Source organism: Bombina bombina, chromosome 2, assembly GCF_027579735.1.
Source record: "Bombina bombina isolate aBomBom1 chromosome 2, aBomBom1.pri, whole genome shotgun sequence".
Classification (NCBI taxonomy): Eukaryota; Metazoa; Chordata; class Amphibia; order Anura; family Bombinatoridae; genus Bombina; species Bombina bombina.
In genome coordinates, this window is record NC_069500.1 from 941,999,579 (window position 1) to 942,018,894 (window position 19,316).

A 19,316-nucleotide genomic window follows, 5' to 3' on the forward strand; every position below is an offset into this window, starting at 1 on the left:
TGTATAGCTATTTACATAGAAGCAAAGTTCCATACAGTGCACCAGTCTGTAGCAAATAAACCTGCTCCATCTAACAGTATTCACCATTATATAACTCATGGTAGGAACTTTACAAAAGTAAAGAACATTCAAAGTGCTTGGGATGCTTAACTCCTAGAAGAACAATGTGGTAAAGGAACTGAGGAATATGATGAATAGAAATCTATGTACATAGTGCAGCCTGGGATACAGATGGAGTTGTTGTGCTTTATGTATAATACACATGTATATATGCAAAGAGCTGCTACCATTCAGTGAGCTTATCAAGCCCATCTCCCACTTGATGCAAAACCACGGCTGAAGGAAAAAGCGATTTCAGTGTTTTTGTGTTTTCCCCAGGCTCCAAAGGGTACAACTATAGCTGTGCTGTTATCCTCTGCTCCATACTGAATTGCCTGAAAGAGAGGACAATACAGATTGTGTATTTTCAGTTCATTCAGTTGAATACAGTTGTGGTACAATGAAAGCCTTCAGGTGTGTTGCAAGGCTAATATCTGTGATTATCACCAATATCAGAGCTTTTGGCTGAATATCAGGAGGTGGACAGGAGTGTGATTTTTATTCCTCAGGACAAAGAAGTCATGTTTCCACAAACCCAAGAAATTAGGGAGCAATAAAGCCTCAACCGCTAAAGTTGTGTGTGCACCACTGCATATAAATCTTAAAGGGCCATGAAACCCAAATATTGAAACACTTGAAAGTGATGCAGCATAGTTGTAAAAAGCTGACTAGATGACTAGAAAATATCAACTGAACATCTCTTTGTAAAAAAAGAAAATATATTTTACCTCAAAATGTCCTAAGTATTTACACCCCATTGTAAAGGATTTTAAGTAGCAAATCAGTATGTATGCTCCTAGCAAGGGAGCGTGCCTCATGCACACTCAAGTTATTTCCCTATTCAGTTTAAAGACGTTTACTATGAAATCTCATGCGATTACAGTAAAACAGTTCATAACCTCAGTACTGGTGATGTGGATTGGCTGCTGGTTATTTCTTCTTTTGTTTACCTGCAGATAGACAGCAGCTGAAGTATAACTTTTACACAGAACTTACTCTGGTGTGCTGAGGAGATTGTGAGGTAAAAACATAATTTATGCTTACCTGATAAATTCCTTTCTTCTGTAGTGTGATCAGTCCACGGGTCATCATTACTTCTGGGATATTACTCCTCCCCAACAGGAAGTGCAAGAGGATTCACCCAGCAGAGCTGCATATAGCTCCTCCCCTCTACGTCACTCCCAGTCATTCGACCAAGGACCAACGAGAAAGGAAAAGCCAAGGGTGAAGTGGTGACTGGAGTATAAATTAAAAAATATTTACCTGCCTTAAAAACAGGGCGGGCCGTGGACTGATCACACTACAGAAGAAAGGAATTTATCAGGTAAGCATAAATTATGTTTTCTTCTGTTAAGTGTGATCAGTCCACGGGTCATCATTACTTCTGGGATACCAATACCAAAGCAAAAGTACACGGATGACGGGAGGGATAGGCAGGCTCTTTATACAGAAGGAACCACTGCCTGAAGAACCTTTCTCCCAAAAATAGCCTCCGATGAAGCAAAAGTGTCAAATTTGTAAAATTTGGAAAAAGTATGAAGCGAAGACCAAGTTGCAGCCTTGCAAATCTGTTCAACAGAGGCCTCATTCTTGAAGGCCCAAGTGGAAGCCACAGCTCTAGTAGAATGAGCTGTAATTCTTTCAGGAGGCTGCTGTCCAGCAGTCTCATAAGCTAAACGAATTATGCTACGAAGCCAAAAAGAAAGAGAGGTAGCGGAAGCTTTTTGACCTCTCCTCTGCCCAGAGTAAATGACAAACAGAGAAGACGTTTGTTGAAATTCCTTAGTTGCCTGTAAGTAAAATTTTAGAGCACGGACTACATCCAGGTTGTGCAGTAGACGTTCCTTCTTTGAAGAAGGATTTGGGCATAAAGAAGGAACAACAATCTCTTGATTGATATTCCTGTTAGTAACTACCTTAGGTAAGAACCCAGGTTTAGTACGCAGGACTACCTTATCCGAATGAAAAATCAAATAAGGAGAATCACAATGTAAGGCTGATAATTCAGAGACTCTTCGAGCCGAGGAAATAGCCATTAAAAATAGAACTTTCCAAGATAACAACTTTATATCAATGGAATGAAGGGGTTCAAACGGAACGCCCTGTAAAACATTAAGAACAAGGTTTAAACTCCATGGTGGAGCAACAGTTTTAAACACAGGCTTAATCCTGGCCAAAGCCTGACAAAAAGCCTGGACGTCAGGAACTTCTGACAGACGTTTGTGTAACAGAATGGACAGAGCTGAGATCTGTCCCTTTAATGAACTAGCAGATAAACCCTTTTCTAAACCTTCTTGTAGAAAAGACAATATCCTAGGAATCCTAACCTTACTCCAAGAGTAACCTTTGGATTCACACCAATATAGGTATTTACGCCATATCTTATGGTAAATCTTTCTGGTAACAGGTTTCCTAGCCTGTATTAAGGTATCAATAACTGACTCAGAAAACCCACGTCTTGATAAAATCAAGCGTTCAATTTCCAAGCAGTCAGCTTCAGAGAAGTTAGATTTTGATGTTTGAAGGGACCCTGTATCAGAAGGTCCTGTTTCAGAGGTAGAGACCAAGGTGGACAGGATGACATGTCCACCAGGTCTGCATACCAAGTCCTGCGTGGCCACGCAGGTGCTATTAGAATCACTGATGCTCTCTCTTGTTTGATTCTGGCAATCAATCGAGGAAGCAACGGGAAGGGTGGAAACACGTAAGCCATCCTGAAGTCCCAAGGTGCTGTCAGAGCATCTATCAGGACTGCTCCTGGATCCCTGGATCTGGACCCGTAACGAGGAAGCTTGGCGTTCTGTCGAGACGCCATGAGATCTATCTCTGGTTTGCCCCAACGTCGAAGTATTTGGGCAAAGACCTCCGGATGAAGTTCCCACTCCCCCGGATGAAAAGTCTGACGACTTAAGAAATCCGCCTCCCAGTTCTCCACTCCCGGGATGTGGATTGCTGACAGGTGGCAAGAGTGAGACTCTGCCCAGCGAATTATCTTTGATACTTCCATCATAGCTAGGGAGCTTCTTGTCCCTCCCTGATGGTTGATGTAAGCTACAGTCGTGATGTTGTCCGACTGAAACCTGATGAACCCCCGAGTTGTCAACTGGGGCCAAGCCAGGAGGGCATTGAGAACTGCTCTCAATTCCAGAATGTTTATTGGCAGGAGACTCTCCTCCTGACTCCATTGTCCCTGAGCCTTCAGAGAATTCCAGACGGCACCCCAACCTAGAAGGCTGGCGTCTGTTGTTACAATTGTCCAGTCTGGTCTGCTGAATGGCATCCCCCTGGACAGATGTGGCCGAGAAAGCCACCATAGAAGAGAATTTCTGGTCTCTTGATCCAGATTCAGAGAAGGGGATAAGTCTGAGTAATCCCCATTCCACTGACTTAGCATGCACAGTTGCAGTGGTCTGAGGTGTAAGCGTGCAAAGGGTACTATGTCCATTGCCGCTACCATTAAGCCGATTACCTCCATGCATTGAGCCACTGACGGGTGTTGAATGGAATGAAGGGTGCGGCAAGCACTTTGAAGTCTTGTTAGCCTGTCCTCTGTCAGGTAAATCTTCATTTCTACAGAATCTATAAGAGTCCCCAGGAAGGGAACTCTTGTGAGTGGAACGAGTGAACTTTTCTTTTCGTTCACCTTCCATCCATGTGACCTTAGAAATGCCAGCACTAACTCTGTATGAGACTTGGCAGTTTGAAAGCTTGAAGCTTGTATCAGAATGTCGTCTAGGTATGGAGCTACCGAGATTCCCCGCGGTCTTAGTACCGCCAGAAGAGCACCCAGAACCTTTGTGAAGATTCTTGGAGCTGTAGCCAATCCGAATGGAAGAGCCACAAACTGGTAATGCCTGTCTAGGAAGGCAAACCTTAGGTACCGATAATGATCTTTGTGAATCGGTATGTGAAGGTAAGCATCTTTTAAATCTACAGTGGTCATGTACTGACCCTCTTGGATCATAGGTAAAATTGTCCGAATAGTCTCCATCTTGAACGATGGAACTCTTAGGAATTTGTTTAGGATCTTTAAGTCCAGGATTGGTCTGAAAGTTCCCTCTTTTTTGGGAACCACAAACAGATTTGAGTAAAACCCCTGTCCCTGTTCCGATCGTGGAACTGGATGGATTACTCCCATTAACAAGAGCTCTTGTACGCAGCGTAGAAACGCCTCTTTCTTTGTCTGGATTGTTGACAATCTTGACAGATGAAATCTCTCTCTTGGAGGAGAGTGTTTGAAGTCCAGAAGGTATCCCTGAGATATTATCTCTAGCGCCCAGGGATCCTGAACATCTCTTGCCCAAGCCTGGGCGAAGAGAGAAAGTCTGCCCCCCACTAGATCCGATCCCGGATCGGGGGCCCTCAATTCATGCTGTTTTAGGGGCAGCAGCAGGTTTCCTAGTCTGCTTGCCCTTGTTCCAGGACTGGTTAGGTTTCCAGCCTTGTCTGTAGCGAGCAACAGCTCCTTCCTGTTTTGGTGCAGAGGAAGTTGATGCTGCTCCTGCTTTGAAATTACGAAAGGAACGAAAATTAGACTGTCTAGTCTTGGCTTTGGCTTTGTCCTGAGGCAGGGCATGGCCTTTACCTCCTGTAATGTCAGCGATAATCTCTTTCAACCCGGGCCCGAATAAGGTCTGCCCTTTGAAAGGTATATTAAGCAATTTAGACTTAGAAGTAACATCAGCTAACCAGGATTTTAGCCACAGCGCCCTGCGTGCCTGAATGGCGAATCCTGAATTCTTCGCCGTAAGTTTAGTAAGATGTACTACGGCCTCCGAAATGAATGAATTAGCTAGTTTAAGGACTCTAAGCCTGTCCGTAATGTCGTCCAGAGTAGCTGAACCAATGTTCTCTTCCAGAGACTCAATCCAGAATGCCGCTGCAGCCGTGATCGGCGCAATGCATGCAAGGGGTTGCAATATAAAACCTAGTTGAACAAACATTTTCTTAAGGTAACCCTCTAATTTTTTATCCATTGGATCTGAAAAAGCACAGCTATCCTCCACCGGGATAGTGGTACGCTTAGCTAAGGTAGAAACTGCTCCCTCCACCTTAGGGACCGTTTGCCATAAGTCCCTTGTGGTGGCGTCTATTGGAAACATTTTTCTAAATATCGGAGGGGGTGAGAACGGCACACCGGGTCTATCCCACTCCTTAGTAACAATTTCAGTAAGTCTCTTAGGTATAGGAAAAACCTCAGTACTCGTCGGTACCGCAAAATATTTATCCAACCTACACATTTTCTCTGGTATTGCAACTGTGTTACAATCATTCAGAGCCGCTAACACCTCCCCTAGTAATACACGGAGGTTTTCCAGTTTAAATTTAAAATTTGAAATATCTGAATCCAGTCTGTTTGGATCAGAACCGTCACCCACAGAATGAAGTTCTCCGTCCTCATGTTCTGCCACCTGTGACGCAGTGTCTGACATGGCCCTAATATTATCAGCGCACTCTGTTCTCACCCCAGAGTGATCACGCTTACCTCTTAGTTCTGGTAATTTAGCCAAAACCTCAGTCATAACAGTAGCCATATCCTGTAATGTGATTTGTAATGGCCGCCCAGATGTACTCGGCGCTACAATATCACGCACCTCCCTCTGAGCGGGAGATGTAGGTACTGACACGTGAGGCGAGTTAGTCGGCATAACTCTCCCCTCGTTGTTTGGTGAAATTTGTTCAATTTGTACAGATTGACTTTTATTTAAAGTAGCATCAATACAGTTAGTACATAAATTTCTATTGGGCTCCACTTTGGCATTGCAACAAATGACACAGGTATCATCCTCTGAATCAGACATGTTTAACACACTAGCAAATAAACTTGTAACTTGGAAATACAATTCAATTAGAATAATATTAAAACGTACTGTGCCTTTAAGAAGCACAGAAGATCTATGACAGTTGAAAATTAATAAATTGAAACAGTTATAGCCTCAATCCTTGTAAATAACACAACTTTAGCAAAGGTTTAATCCCATTAGCAAAGATAACAAATTCTGAAAGCAGGAAACAAATTACAGAATAAACGTTTTTTATCTCAGTCAAACTATAATTCTCACAGCTCTGCTGAGAAAAATTACCTCCCTCAAAATAAGTTTTGAAGACCCCTGAGCTCTGTAGAGATGAACCGGATCATGCAGGGAATACAATGAGTTGCTGACTGAAATATTTGATGCGTAGTAAAAGCGCCAAAAAACGTCCCCTCCCCCTCACACACAGCAGTGAGGGAGAACAGAAACTGTCAGAAAACAGATTAAGCAACTGCCAAGTGGAAAAATAGTGCCCAAACATTTATTCACTCAGTACCTCAGTAAATGAAAACGATTTTACATTCCAGCAAAAACGTTAAACATAATCTCTAGTTATTAAACAGCTTTATGTATTTCTTACAGTGTAATTCTAGTGAAGTACCATTCCCCAGAATACTGAAGTGTAAAGTATACATACATGACATTATATCGGTATGGCAGGATTTTCTCATCAATTCCATTGTCAGAAAATAAAAACTGCTACATACCTCTATGCAGATTCATCTGCCCGCTGTCCCCTGATCTGAAGTTTACCTCTCCTCAGATGGCCGAGAAACAGCAATATGATCTTAACTACTCCGGCTAAAATCATAACAAAAACTCTGGTAGATTCTTCTTCAAACTCTGCCAGAGAGATAATAACACACTCCGGTGCTATTTTAAAATAACAAACTTTTGATTGAAGATATAAAACTAAGTATAATCACCATAGTCCTCTCACACATCCTATCTAGTCGTTGGGTGCAAGAGAATGACTGGGAGTGACGTAGAGGGGAGGAGCTATATGCAGCTCTGCTGGGTGAATCCTCTTGCACTTCCTGTTGGGGAGGAGTAATATCCCAGAAGTAATGATGACCCGTGGACTGATCACACTTAACAGAAGAAATATCTTCCCTTTTTTACATAGAGATGTTCAGGTGATATTTTCCTCTCAGTTTTTTTACAGTTATGCTGCATCCCTTTCAAGTGATTTAGCATATGAGTATTATGTCCCTTTAAGCTAAATGGAGGCTAAGCCAATGCACTGAGTAGGCTTCTAGCTATAAAAAAGGGTTAAGTCACTGCCTGTTTAGAGGGACAGTTTACTCAAAAATTTTCTCCCCTTTAATTTGTTCCACATGATCCACTTTACCTGCTGGAGTGCATTAAATTGTTTACAAGTAGCTCCTTTACCCTTATATTGGCATTTGAAATTGTTAATTTAGCATGTGGTATCCCCACCTATTCTGAAAGTTTGTGGCCGCGCGTACCAGCTATAGATAAGCTTTGTAAACACAGCCAGCAGAAGAAATTACACTCCCAGCCGGATATAGCAGAGATAAGGTAATACAATGTTGATTTTCCATTGTTCTCTCAAAGTACTGGTGATTGTTTTAAGGACAGATATAAGATAAAGAAGCAGGTATATGTGCACAATGTGATACAGTAATGAGATCTGATTATACCTACAAGCTCAACCCATTGTATTAGGTTGTGGCTTCAAAACACAAAATCAGAGCTTTAATATACACAAATAAGCCTTAAAAAGCTAATTTTCATACATTTTTTACTCTGCAGTGGGTAAAAAAAGCAATTGTAAACACATTAAGGGATAAACTATTTTACAGTATACTGTCCCTTTAAGGTTCTGGCTATATGGGGGTTAAATCCTAAAATTAGAAGGGATAAAAGGCCAAACTATTCTTACAAATTGTGTGCCACAGCATTTGAGTAAAGCCTGTGTTTTCATACAGTAATTGCACATGCCGTTCCAGGGGTCGCTAGCATACCTGTTCAGTTAGTACTTGAGCAGCCTCGCTAGGATCATGACATTGATTGAGAATATCACAGATCTCTTGGCTGTTCACAATAAAGTTGATGCCATCAGTAGTTAGTACTAAGAATCCATCGTCGGCATGATGTAACTGGAAAGTAAAAATGGAACATCAAGAATTAGTTCAAGTATTTTTTAACATATCAAATTAAAGAGAAAAAAAATACAGTAATACAGTACAAAGAAGGTAGGATCATTGCAGATTTAAAAGGGACATGAAACCCAAATTTTCTCTTTTGTAATATATAAAGAGCAAGCAATTTTAAACAACTTTCCAATTTACTTCTATTATTTAATTTGCTTCATTCTGTTGATATCCTTTGTTGAAAACCATATCTAAATAGGCTCAGTAGCTGCTGATTGGTGGCTGCACATTGATGTGTCGAGTAATTGGCTCACCCATGTGCATGGTTATTTCTTCAACAAAAGGATATCTAATGAATGAAACAAATTAGAAGAGACGCAAAATGTTATGTTTAAAATTGTTTTCTCTATCTGAATCCTGAAAAAAATATTTTGGGTTTCATGTCCCTTTAAAATATTAAAAATAAATACTAAAATGTTTAAAAAAGGGACATAAAACCCTCAACAAGTTTCTCTATAAACCCTCTGACACACTTGTGCTCTCTCTGAATTTACACCAGCATTCCATTTCCATCTCCCTCATTTAGGGCTGGATTACAAGTGGAGCGCTAATTTATTGCACGCCCCCCCAATTATGTGTCATGGTTTTATGAGTGGGAGCAAATATTGCTCTTGCAAAAGAGCAATTTTGTGCTCCACTCACAATCTGGCTCTTAGTGTGTTGCATATCCTACTTTCCAACTTATTCTATTAGTGATATGAGTCCCAAAATGTTTCTTTCATGATTCAGATAGATTATGTAATTTTAAACACCTTTCTAATGTACTTATATTTTTCAAATGTCATTCAATCTCTTGGTATCTTTTGTTGAAAAGCAGGGGTGTAAGCTAAGGAGCGTGCATGTGTCTGGAGCACTATATGGCAGCAGTTTTGCTAGAATGTTATCCATTTGCAATAACACTAGATGGCAGCACTGTTTCCTGCAATATAGTGCTCCAGACACCTACCTTGGTATCTCTTCAACTCCGAATACCAGGGAATGAAGGAAATTTGATAATAGAAGCAAATATTAAAATTGTATTTTCTGTCTGAATCGTAAAAAAAACCTTCACCCAATATGATGTACATATATGCCAAGCAACTCCAGCAGTCAGCTGAGAGCTGCTGTTCCTGAGCTGCAGGCATCTGTCTGTATATGGAAACTGAGCATGATTGGTGCTACGATTCCATATGAAGGCAGATGCCAGATTGTTACAGACAGTAACAATGCATTTCTCACTGTCTGTAACGATTATCTGCTGGTGTGGGAGAGAAAGCGAGAGTGCGGCCCAGCGGTGGAGGGAGTGGGATGGCCCTACACTGCAGAAAAAAAATTTAAAAAAAAAAATGGAGAGGGAGGGAGGGATTAACTGGTTAAAGGGCCATAATACCGAAATGTTTAAACACTTGAAAGTGATGCAGTATAGCTGTAAAAAGCTATAAAAAAGAAAGATATTTTACCGCAAAAGTTCCTCAGTAGCCACCTCCCATTGTAAAGAATTTCTAAGCAGCATATTAGTATGTCTGTCCTGGGACAGCTTAGGGGGATGAGCCTCGTGCACTCTCATATTATTTCACCAATCAGGTAAAGGAAGCTTACTATGAAATCTCATGAGAGTTAAGTCAAATCTCATGAGATCACAGTAAGAGTTCATGACCTCAGCACTGCTGATGCCGATTGGCTGCAGTTGATTTCTTCATTTTTTTTTTTTTTTTTTTACCTGCCGCTGGGAGCAGCTGAGTATAACTTTTTACACAGAACTTACTCTGCTGAGCTGAGGAGATTGTGAGGTAAAATATCTTCCTTTTTTACATAGAGATGCTCAAGTGATATTTTCCTGTCAGCTTTTTACAGTTATACTGCATCAGTTTCAAGTGATTTATCATATGAGTATTAGGTCCCTTTAACGATCGCGGGAGGTGGGGGCATCATAAATAAATAAACTGCATACTGGCAGACTGTCTGCTAGTAACTAGATTCCGATAGAGCATGAAATTTTAAGCAACTTTCTAATTTACTCCTATTATCAAATTTTCTTTATTCTCTTGGTATCTTTATTTGAAATGCAAGAATATAAGTTTAGGTGTCGGCCCAAATTCATCCACCAATAAAAAAGTGCTGTCCAGAGTCTGAACCAAGAAAAAAAAGCTTAGATGCCTTCATTTTCAAATAAAGATAGCAAGAGAAAGAAGAAAAATTGATAATAGGAATAAATTAGAAAGTTGCTTAAAATTGCATGGTCTATCTAAATCACGAAAGAAAAAAATTGGGTTCAGTGTCCCTTTAAGTTAACCCAGTAGCAGAGGGGACTGCAGTTTTAGCCTTTTTGGGAGCCGTGAGGTTAACTGCATCTGCTATGTATTTGAGCCGTTTCTCAGAGGAGCAGGAGATTGCGCGAGAGGTTCCATAATGTTTACCTACCCTAAGTTTCAGACTACAGATGTCCCTAGGGGGAAATATAAGTAAGTGGCTTTCTCTCCTGTTCTTTTCTGCATGGGCTCTGCTTTTAGACTTCTAGATTGATCGGCTGCTTATGAGAACAGAAAGTGAAAGTAAAAACAGCCATTTTACAAATGTGTGCTAAAAGCAACCACTAGATGGAGCTGGTTTGCAAGAAATCACAAAAAAAAAAAAATCAATATTACAGTCACTTCAGAGGATTTTTTTATTTAGGGAAAAAAAAAAATAAGCGATTAATCGTGCAGCCCTTATACATATACACTGTATGTATGTATGTATGTATGCACGTACATACGATATAAAAAAAGTCTCCCGTATTCTTCATATGTCTGGGCTATGGAGTAGAGTGGCAAGACGAAAGCCTTTTCTTACGCAGAAAAACATCCAAGCTAGGCTATATTTTGCAAAAACACATCTGAAGTCTCCCAAAAGCATGTGGGAAAAGGTGTTATGGTCTGATGAAACCAATGTTGAACTTTTTGGCCATAATTCCAAAAGATATGTTTGGCGCAAAAACAACACTGCACATCACCAAAAGAACACCATACCCACAGTGAAGCATGGTGGTGGCAGCATCATGTTTTGGGGCTGTTTTTCTTCAGCTGGAACTGGGGCCTCAGTTAAACTAGAGGGAATTAGGAACAGTTACAAATACCAGTCAATAATGGCACAAAACCTTCAGGCTTCTGATAGAAAGCTGAACATGAAGATGAACTTCATCTTTCAGCATGACAACGACCCAAAGCATACATCCAAATCGACAAAGGAATGGCTTCACTAGAAGAAGATTAAAGTTTTGGAATGACCCAGCCAGAGCCCAGACCTGAATCTGATTGAAAATCTGTAGGGTGATCTGAAGAGGGCTGTGCACAGGAGATGCCCTCGCAATTTGACAGATTTGGAGTGTTTTTGCAAAGAAGAGTGGGCAAATCTTGCCAAGTTAAAATGTGCCATGCTGATAAACTCATACCCAAAAAGACTGAGTGCTGTAATAAAATCAAAAGGTGCTCCAACAAAGTATTAAAGGGTGTGCACACTTATGCAACCATATTTTATTTTTTTATTTTTTCTTCCCTCTACCTAAAACATTTCAGTTTGCTTTCAATTGAGTTGTACAGTTTATAGGTCACATTAAAAGGTGGAAAAAGTTCTTAAATAATTTATCTTTGTCTCATTTTTTTTTACATCACAGAAACCTGACATTTTAACAGGAGTGTGTAGACTTTTTATATCGTGTGTGACATCATGATCTAGGCGGCATATGGCATCCAATTAAAAAAGGCTCACTAGTTAGATTTAACAGACTGTCAATGCTATTTAGCAGAGTGCATAGCTGCAGCCCAGATTGTGATGTCAGCGAGTTTGAACTTGGCAGCCATTTCAAAGTGACCAGAAACAATAGTCATTTTAAAATAACTGTTTTTTTTACTGTTACTGCTGCATGATATAGAAAGGGTGCATGAGGATATTTGCAGTTCAATCTAAGGTAAAACATGATGACTAAGGTGTAGACTGTCCCTTTAAGAGGAATATAAAGAGAGAGATTGTCCCATAAACATGTTATGGTAAACATTATTGAAAGAGAACAGGACAAGACAAACCTGGCTAGAAATTAGGTTGCTTACCGTCACCCGCTTTGTCTCTGGTTCAGCTATTACTCCCACTGCTTTGAGATCCAAGTCTCCTATGCTTCGTGTCATAGCAAGCCTTCCATTCACATGGGGCTGTCCAAGGCTGTTCCAAGCAACAAAGCCACCCTTTTCCCTAATTCTGACAAAATACAGTTGTATTATATGTAGCTACTTAGACACCAGACTTCTCCCAACAAAATGTGCCAGTTTATTATTTCTAAACAGAGTAATATAATTATTCATTTGCATTGGCAAATCACAGTTAAAATGTATTATGGGTAAGAGTATATTTGTACCTTTGTCTTTCGTCTTTCCGCTCAGGTGTATGATCAATGGTAAGCTTTAATGGCTTTCCTTTTCGACATAATAGCGCACGGCTGTCCCCAACACTAGCCACAACTAGCTCGATACCATCGCGTAACAAAGCCACTGTTGCAGTGGTCCCACAGTTCAAAAGAGATGCTAAAAACATTATGACAAAAATGAAGTAATTAAAACCCATTCAAACACATTGAAAATATAAAGAATTTAACATCTATAATGAGTTATGGTTAATTTTACCTAACGCTATGACAATCAGAATTTTTTTTTTAAAAATCAACATGCATAAGAAAACTATAAATGTTAAGTGCATCAGCATGGCTCAATACAAATTAGAGAATGTTAGCTATTTTACCATGAATGGGGGGGGGGGGGGCACTTAAGCATCTACCTTATTTATAGAGTAAAAAAAAAAATCAGTTCTGAAACCATAATACACTATTAATGTATATAATTATTACTGACAATTAACAAACATTCAGGTGTAGTGTTGCTTTACAACTAACACAAAATGATCACCGTTGCCGAGTTTCAAGAAAAACATAATTTATGCTTACCTGATAAATTCCTTTCTTCTGTTGTGTGATCAGTCCACGGGTCATCATTACTTCTGGGATATAACTCCTCCCCAACAGGAAATGCAAGAGGATTCACCCAGCAGAGCTGCATATAGCTCCTCCCCTCTACGTCAGTCCCAGTCATTCGACCAAGAATCAACGAGAAAGGAGTAACCAAGGGTGAAGTGGTGACTGGAGTATAATTTAAAAGATATTTACCTGCCTTAAAACAGGGCGGGCCGTGGACTGATCACACAACAGAAGAAAGGAATTTATCAGGTAAGCATAAATTATGTTTTCTTCTGTTATGTGTGATCAGTCCACGGGTCATCATTACTTCTGGGATACCAATACCAAAGCAAAAGTACACGGATGACGGGAGGGATAGGCAGGCTCATTATACAGAAGGAACCACTGCCTGAAGAACCTTTCTCCCAAAAATAGCCTCCGAAGAAGCAAAAGTGTCAAATTTGTAAAATTTGGAAAAAGTATGAAGCGAAGACCAAGTTGCAGCCTTGCAAATCTGTTCAACAGAGGCCTCATTCTTAAAGGCCCAAGTGGAAGCCACAGCTCTAGTGGAGTGAGCTGTAATTCTTTCAGGAGGCTGCTGTCCAGCAGTCTCATAGGCTAAACGTATTATGCTACGAAGCCAAAAAGGGAGAGAGGTAGCAGAAGCTTTTTGACCTCTCCTCTGTCCAGAATAAACGACAAACAGGGAAGAAGTTTGGCGAAAATCTTTAGTTGCCTGCAAGTAGAACTTGAGGGCACGAACTACATCCAGATTGTGTAGAAGACGTTCCTTCTTTGAAGAAGGATTTGGACACAAGGATGGAACAACAATCTCTTGATTGATATTCCTGTTAGTGACTACCTTAGGTAAGAACCCAGGTTTAGTACGCAGAACTACCTTGTCTGAGTGAAAAATCAGATAAGGAGAATCACAATGTAAGGCTGATAACTCAGAGACTCTTCGAGCCGAGGAAATAGCCATTAAAAACAGAACTTTCCAAGATAACAATTTTATATCAATGGAATGAAGGGGTTCAAACGGAACACCCTGTAAAACGTTAAGAACTAAGTTTAAACTCCATGGCGGAGCAACAGCTTTAAACACAGGCTTGATCCTAGCTAAAGCCTGACAAAAAGCCTGGACGTCTGGATTTTCTGACAGACGCCTGTGTAACAAGATGGACAGAGCTGAAATCTGTCCCTTTAATGAACTAGCTGATAGACCCTTTTCTAAACCTTCTTGTAGAAAGGACAATATCCTAGCGATCCTAACCTTACTCCAAGAGTAACCTTTGGATTCGCACCAGTATAGGTATTTACGCCATATTTTATGGTAAATCCTTCTGGTAACAGGCTTCCTAGCCTGTATCAGGGTATCAATAACCGACTCAGAAAAACCACGTTTTGATAAAATCAAGCGTTCAATTTCCAAGCAGTCAGCTTCAGAGAAGTTAGATTTTGATGTTTGAATGGACCCTGTATCAGAAGGTCCTGTCTTAGAGGTAGAGACCAAGGCGGACAGGATGACATGTCCACTAGATCTGCATACCAAGTCCTGCGTGGCCATGCAGGCGCTATTAGAATCACTGATGCTCTCTCCTGTTTGATTTTGGCAATCAATCGAGGAAGCAGCGGGAAGGGTGGGAACACATAAGCCATCCCGAAGTTCCAAGGTGCTGTCAAAGCATCTATCAGAACCGCTCCCGGATCCCTGGATCTGGACCCGTAGAGAGGAAGTTTGGCGTTCTGGCGAGACGCCATGAGATCTATCTCTGGTTTGCCCCAACGTCGAAGTATTTGGGCAAAGACCTCCGGATGAAGTTCCCACTCCCCCGGATGAAAAGTCTGGCGACTCAAGAAATCCGCCTCCCAGTTCTCCACTCCCGGGATGTGGATTGCTGATAGGTGGCAAGAGTGAGACTCTGCCCAGCGAATTATCTTTGATACTTCCATCATTGCTAGGGAGCTTCTTGTCCCTCCCTGATGGTTGATGTAAGCTACAGTCGTGATGTTGTCCGACTGAAACCTGATGAACCCCCGAGTTGTTAATTGGGGCCAAGCCAGAAGGGCATTGAGAACTGCTCTCAATTCCAGGATGTTTATTGGAAGGAGACTCTCCTCCTGATTCCATAGTCCCTGAGCCTTCAGAGAATTCCAGACAGCGCCCCAACCTAGTAGGCTGGCGTCTGTTGTTACAATTGTCCAGTCTGGCCTGCTGAATGGCATCCCCCTGGACAGGTGTGGCCGATAAAGCCACCATAGAAGAGAATTTCTGGTCTCTTGATTCAGATTCAGAGTAGGGGACAAATCTGAGTAATCCCCATTCCACTGACTTAGCATGCACAATTGCAGCGGTCTGAGGTGTAGGCGTGCAAAAGGTACTATGTCCATTGCCGCTACCATTAAGCCGATCACCTCCATGCATTGAGCTACTGACGGGTGTTGAATGGAATGAAGGACACGGCATGCATTTTGAAGTTTTGTTAACCTGTCTTCTGTCAGGTAAATCTTCATTTCTACAGAATCTATAAGAGTCCCCAAGAATGGAACTCTTGTGAGAGGAAAAAGAGAACTCTTCTTTTCGTTCACTTTCCATCCATGCGACCTTAGAAATGCCAGAACTAACTCTGTATGAGACTTGGCAGTTTGAAAGCTTGAAGCTTGTATTAGAATGTCGTCTAGGTACGGAGCTACCGAAATCCCTCGCGGTCTTAGTACCGCCAGAAGGGCACCCAGAACCTTTGTGAAGATTCTTGGAGCCGTAGCCAATCCGAATGGAAGAGCTACAAACTGGTAGTGCCTGTCTAAGAAGGCAAACCTTAGATACCGGTGATGATCCTTGTGAATCGGTATGTGAAGGTAAGCATCTTTTAAATCCACTGTGGTCATGTACTGACCCTTTTGGATCATGGGTAAGATTGTCCGAATAGTTTCCATTTTGAACGATGGAACTCTTAGGAATTTGTTTAGAATCTTTAAATCTAAGATTGGCCTGAAAGTTCCCTCTTTTTTGGGAACCACAAACAGGTTTGAGTAGAACCCTTGTCCTTGTTCCGACCGCGGAACCGGATGGATCACACCCATTAATAACAGATCTTGTACACAGCGTAGAAACGCTTCTTTCTTTATCTGATTTGTTGACAACCTTGACAGATGAAATCTCCCTCTTGGGGGAGATAATTTGAAGTCTAGAAGGTATCCCTGAGATATGATCTCTAGCGCCCAGGGATCCTGAACGTCTCTTGCCCAGGCCTGGGCGAAGAGAGAAAGTCTGCCCCCCACTAGATCCGGTCCCGGATCGGGGGCTCTCGGTTCATGCTGTCTTTGGGGCAGCAGCAGGTTTCCTGGCCTGCTTGCTCTTGTTCCAGGACTGGTTAGGCTTCCAGCCTTGCCTGTAACGAGCAACAGCTCCCTCCTGTTTTGGTGCAGTGGAGGTTGATGCTGCTCCTGTTTTGAAATTCCGAAAGGGACGAAAATTAGACTGTCTAGCCTTAGCTTTGGCTTTGTCTTGAGGTAGGGCGTGGCCCTTACCTCCTGTAATGTCAGCGATAATTTCTTTCAAACCGGGCCCAAATAAAGACTGCCCCTTGAAAGGTATATTAAGTAATTTGGACTTAGAAGTAACATCAGCTGACCAGGATTTTAGCCACAGCGCCCTACGTGCCTGTATGGCGAATCCTGAGTTCTTAGCCGTAAGTTTGGTTAAATGTACTACGGCCTCCGAAATGAAAGAATTAGCTAGTTTAAGGACTCTAAGCCTGTCCGTAATGTCGTCTAGCGTAGATGAACTAAGGTTCTCTTCCAGAGACTCAATCCAAAATGCTGCCGCAGCCGTAATCGGCGCGATACATGCAAGGGGTTGCAATATAAAACCTTGTTGAACAAACATTTTCTTAAGGTAACCCTCTAATTTTTTATCCATTGGATCTGAAAAGGCACAGCTATCCTCCACCGGGATAGTGGTACGCTTAGCTAAAGTAGAAACTGCTCCCTCCACCTTAGGGACCGTTTGCCATAAGTCCCGAGTGGTGGCGTCTATTGGAAACATCTTTCTAAATATTGGAGGGGGTGAGAACGGCACACCGGGTCTATCCCACTCCTTAGTAACAATTTCAGTTAGTCTCTTAGGTATAGGAAAAACGTCAGTACTCGCCGGTACCGCAAAGTATTTATCCAACCTACACAGTTTCTCTGGTATTGCAACGGTGTTACAATCATTGAGAGCTGCTAAGACCTCCCCTAGTAATACACGGAGGTTCTCCAATTTAAATTTAAAATTTGAAATATCTGAATCCAATCTGTTTGGATCAGAACCGTCACCCACAGAATGAAGCTCTCCGTCCTCATGCTCTGCAAGCTGTGACGCAGTATCAGACATGGCCCTAGTATTGTCAGCGCACTCTGTTCTCACCCCAGAGTGATCACGCTTGCCTCTTAGTTCTGGTAATTTAGACAAAACTTCAGTCATAACAGTAGCCATATCTTGTAATGTTATCTGTAATGGCCGCCCAGATGTACTAGGCGCCATAATATCACGCACCTCCCGGGCGGGAGATGCAGGTACTGCCGCGTGAGGCGAGTTAGTCGGCATAACTCTCCCCTCGCTGTTTGGTGAAATTTGTTCACATTGTACAGATTGACTTTTATTTAAAGTAGCATCAATACAGTTAGTACATAAATTTCTATTGGGCTCCACCTTGGCATTGGAACAAATGACACAGATATCTTCCTCTGAGTCAGACATGTTTAACACACTAGCAATAAACTTGCAACTTGGTTATAATCTTTTTTAGCAAAAACGTACTGTGCCTCAAAGAGGTACTAAACGATTAAATGACAGTTGAAATAATGAACTGAAAAACAGTTATAGCATCAAACTTTAAAACAACACAACTTTTAGCAAAGGTTTGTTCCCATTAGTAAAATAACAATAATTAAATTTGACATAAAAATTACAGAGCAACGTTTTTATTCACAGTCAATATAAAATTCTCACAGCTCTGCTGAGAGAATCTACCTCCCTCCAAAGAAGTTTGAAGACCCCTGAGATCTGTCAGAGATGAACCGGATCATGCAGGAAATATAAGAGTAACTGACTTGAATTTTTTGATGCGTAGCAAAGAGCGCCAAAAACGGCCCTCCCCCTCACACACAGCAGTGAAGAGAAACGAAACTGTCACAATTAAAACCAAACAACTGCCAAGTGGAAAATAATGCCCAAATATTTATTCACTCAGTACCTCAGAAATGTAAACGATTCTACATTCCAGCAAAAACGTTTAACATGATAAATACTTATTAAAAGGATTAGTGACTTTTAACAGAGTAGTTCCGGTGAAATACCATCCCCAGAATACTGAAGTGTATACATACATGTCATTATAACGGTATGGCAGGATTTTCTCATCAATTCCATTCAGAAAATAAAAACTGCAACATACCTCAATGCAGATTCATCTGCCCGCTGTCCCCTGATCTGAAGCTTTTACCTCCCTCAGATGGCCGAGAACAGCAATATGATCTTAACTACTCCGGTTAAAATCATAGTAAAAAACTCTGGTAGATTCTTCCTCAAACTCTGCCAGAGAAGTAATAACACGCTCCGGTGCTATTGTAAAATAACAAACTTTTGATTGAAGTCATAAAAACTAAGTATAATCACCATAGTCCTCTCACACATCCTATCTAGTCGTTGGGTGCAAGAGAATGACTGGGACTGACGTAGAGGGGAGGAGCTATATGCAGCTCTGCTGGGTGAATCCTCTTGCATTTCCTGTTGGGGAGGAGTTATATCCCAGAAGTAATGATGACCCGTGGACTGATCACATAACAGAAGAAATTATGTTTTCCCAACTCCAGTCCACATGGCACACTAACGCACCAGATTTTCACAATATTCTGAACTAGAGAGCAGTAGAAGTAATCCGTTGATGCATGATAGCAGGTTACTGATCAGCCAATTATTTCACCTGGGCTCTAGTTCAGACATCAGGAAAATCTGGCATATTGATGTACCCCGAGGACTGCTCTAAGGGACCATATAATTGATTCATTATTGAATTACCATGTCTGCTAAAGACAGGGACACAGAGGTAAGGTACAGTGGGAGGAGAGACTTCTTGGTATAATATTATATAATTATCATATACTATTTACTTTAATATAAACTTGAATCGTCAGTAAACAACATCAACTCTAAGTACCTACAAATCGGAAGACTTATAAAGGTTATCAATTCAATTTTAAAATTATGATCTCACAAAAACTTTA

General features: G+C 41.3%; 1 protein-coding gene across 2 annotated transcripts in view; it reads right to left on the reverse strand.

Moving 5' to 3' along the window:
• Positions 1–19,316, reverse strand: part of PPM1K (protein phosphatase, Mg2+/Mn2+ dependent 1K) — a 57,316-nt gene that overhangs the window by 1,844 nt on the left and 36,156 nt on the right. For both annotated transcript variants that reach the window (XM_053703416.1, XM_053703417.1), the window contains exons 4-7: positions 12,456–12,621; positions 12,154–12,298; positions 7,901–8,035; positions 1–434 (exon numbers count right to left, since the gene is read on the reverse strand). The exon at positions 1–434 is cut by the window's left edge and continues 1,844 nt beyond it. In XM_053703416.1, coding sequence (XP_053559391.1) covers positions 303–434; positions 7,901–8,035; positions 12,154–12,298; positions 12,456–12,621 — 578 coding nt within the window. In that variant the 3' untranslated portion in view covers positions 1–302. The remainder of the gene's footprint in view (positions 435–7,900; positions 8,036–12,153; positions 12,299–12,455; positions 12,622–19,316) is intronic.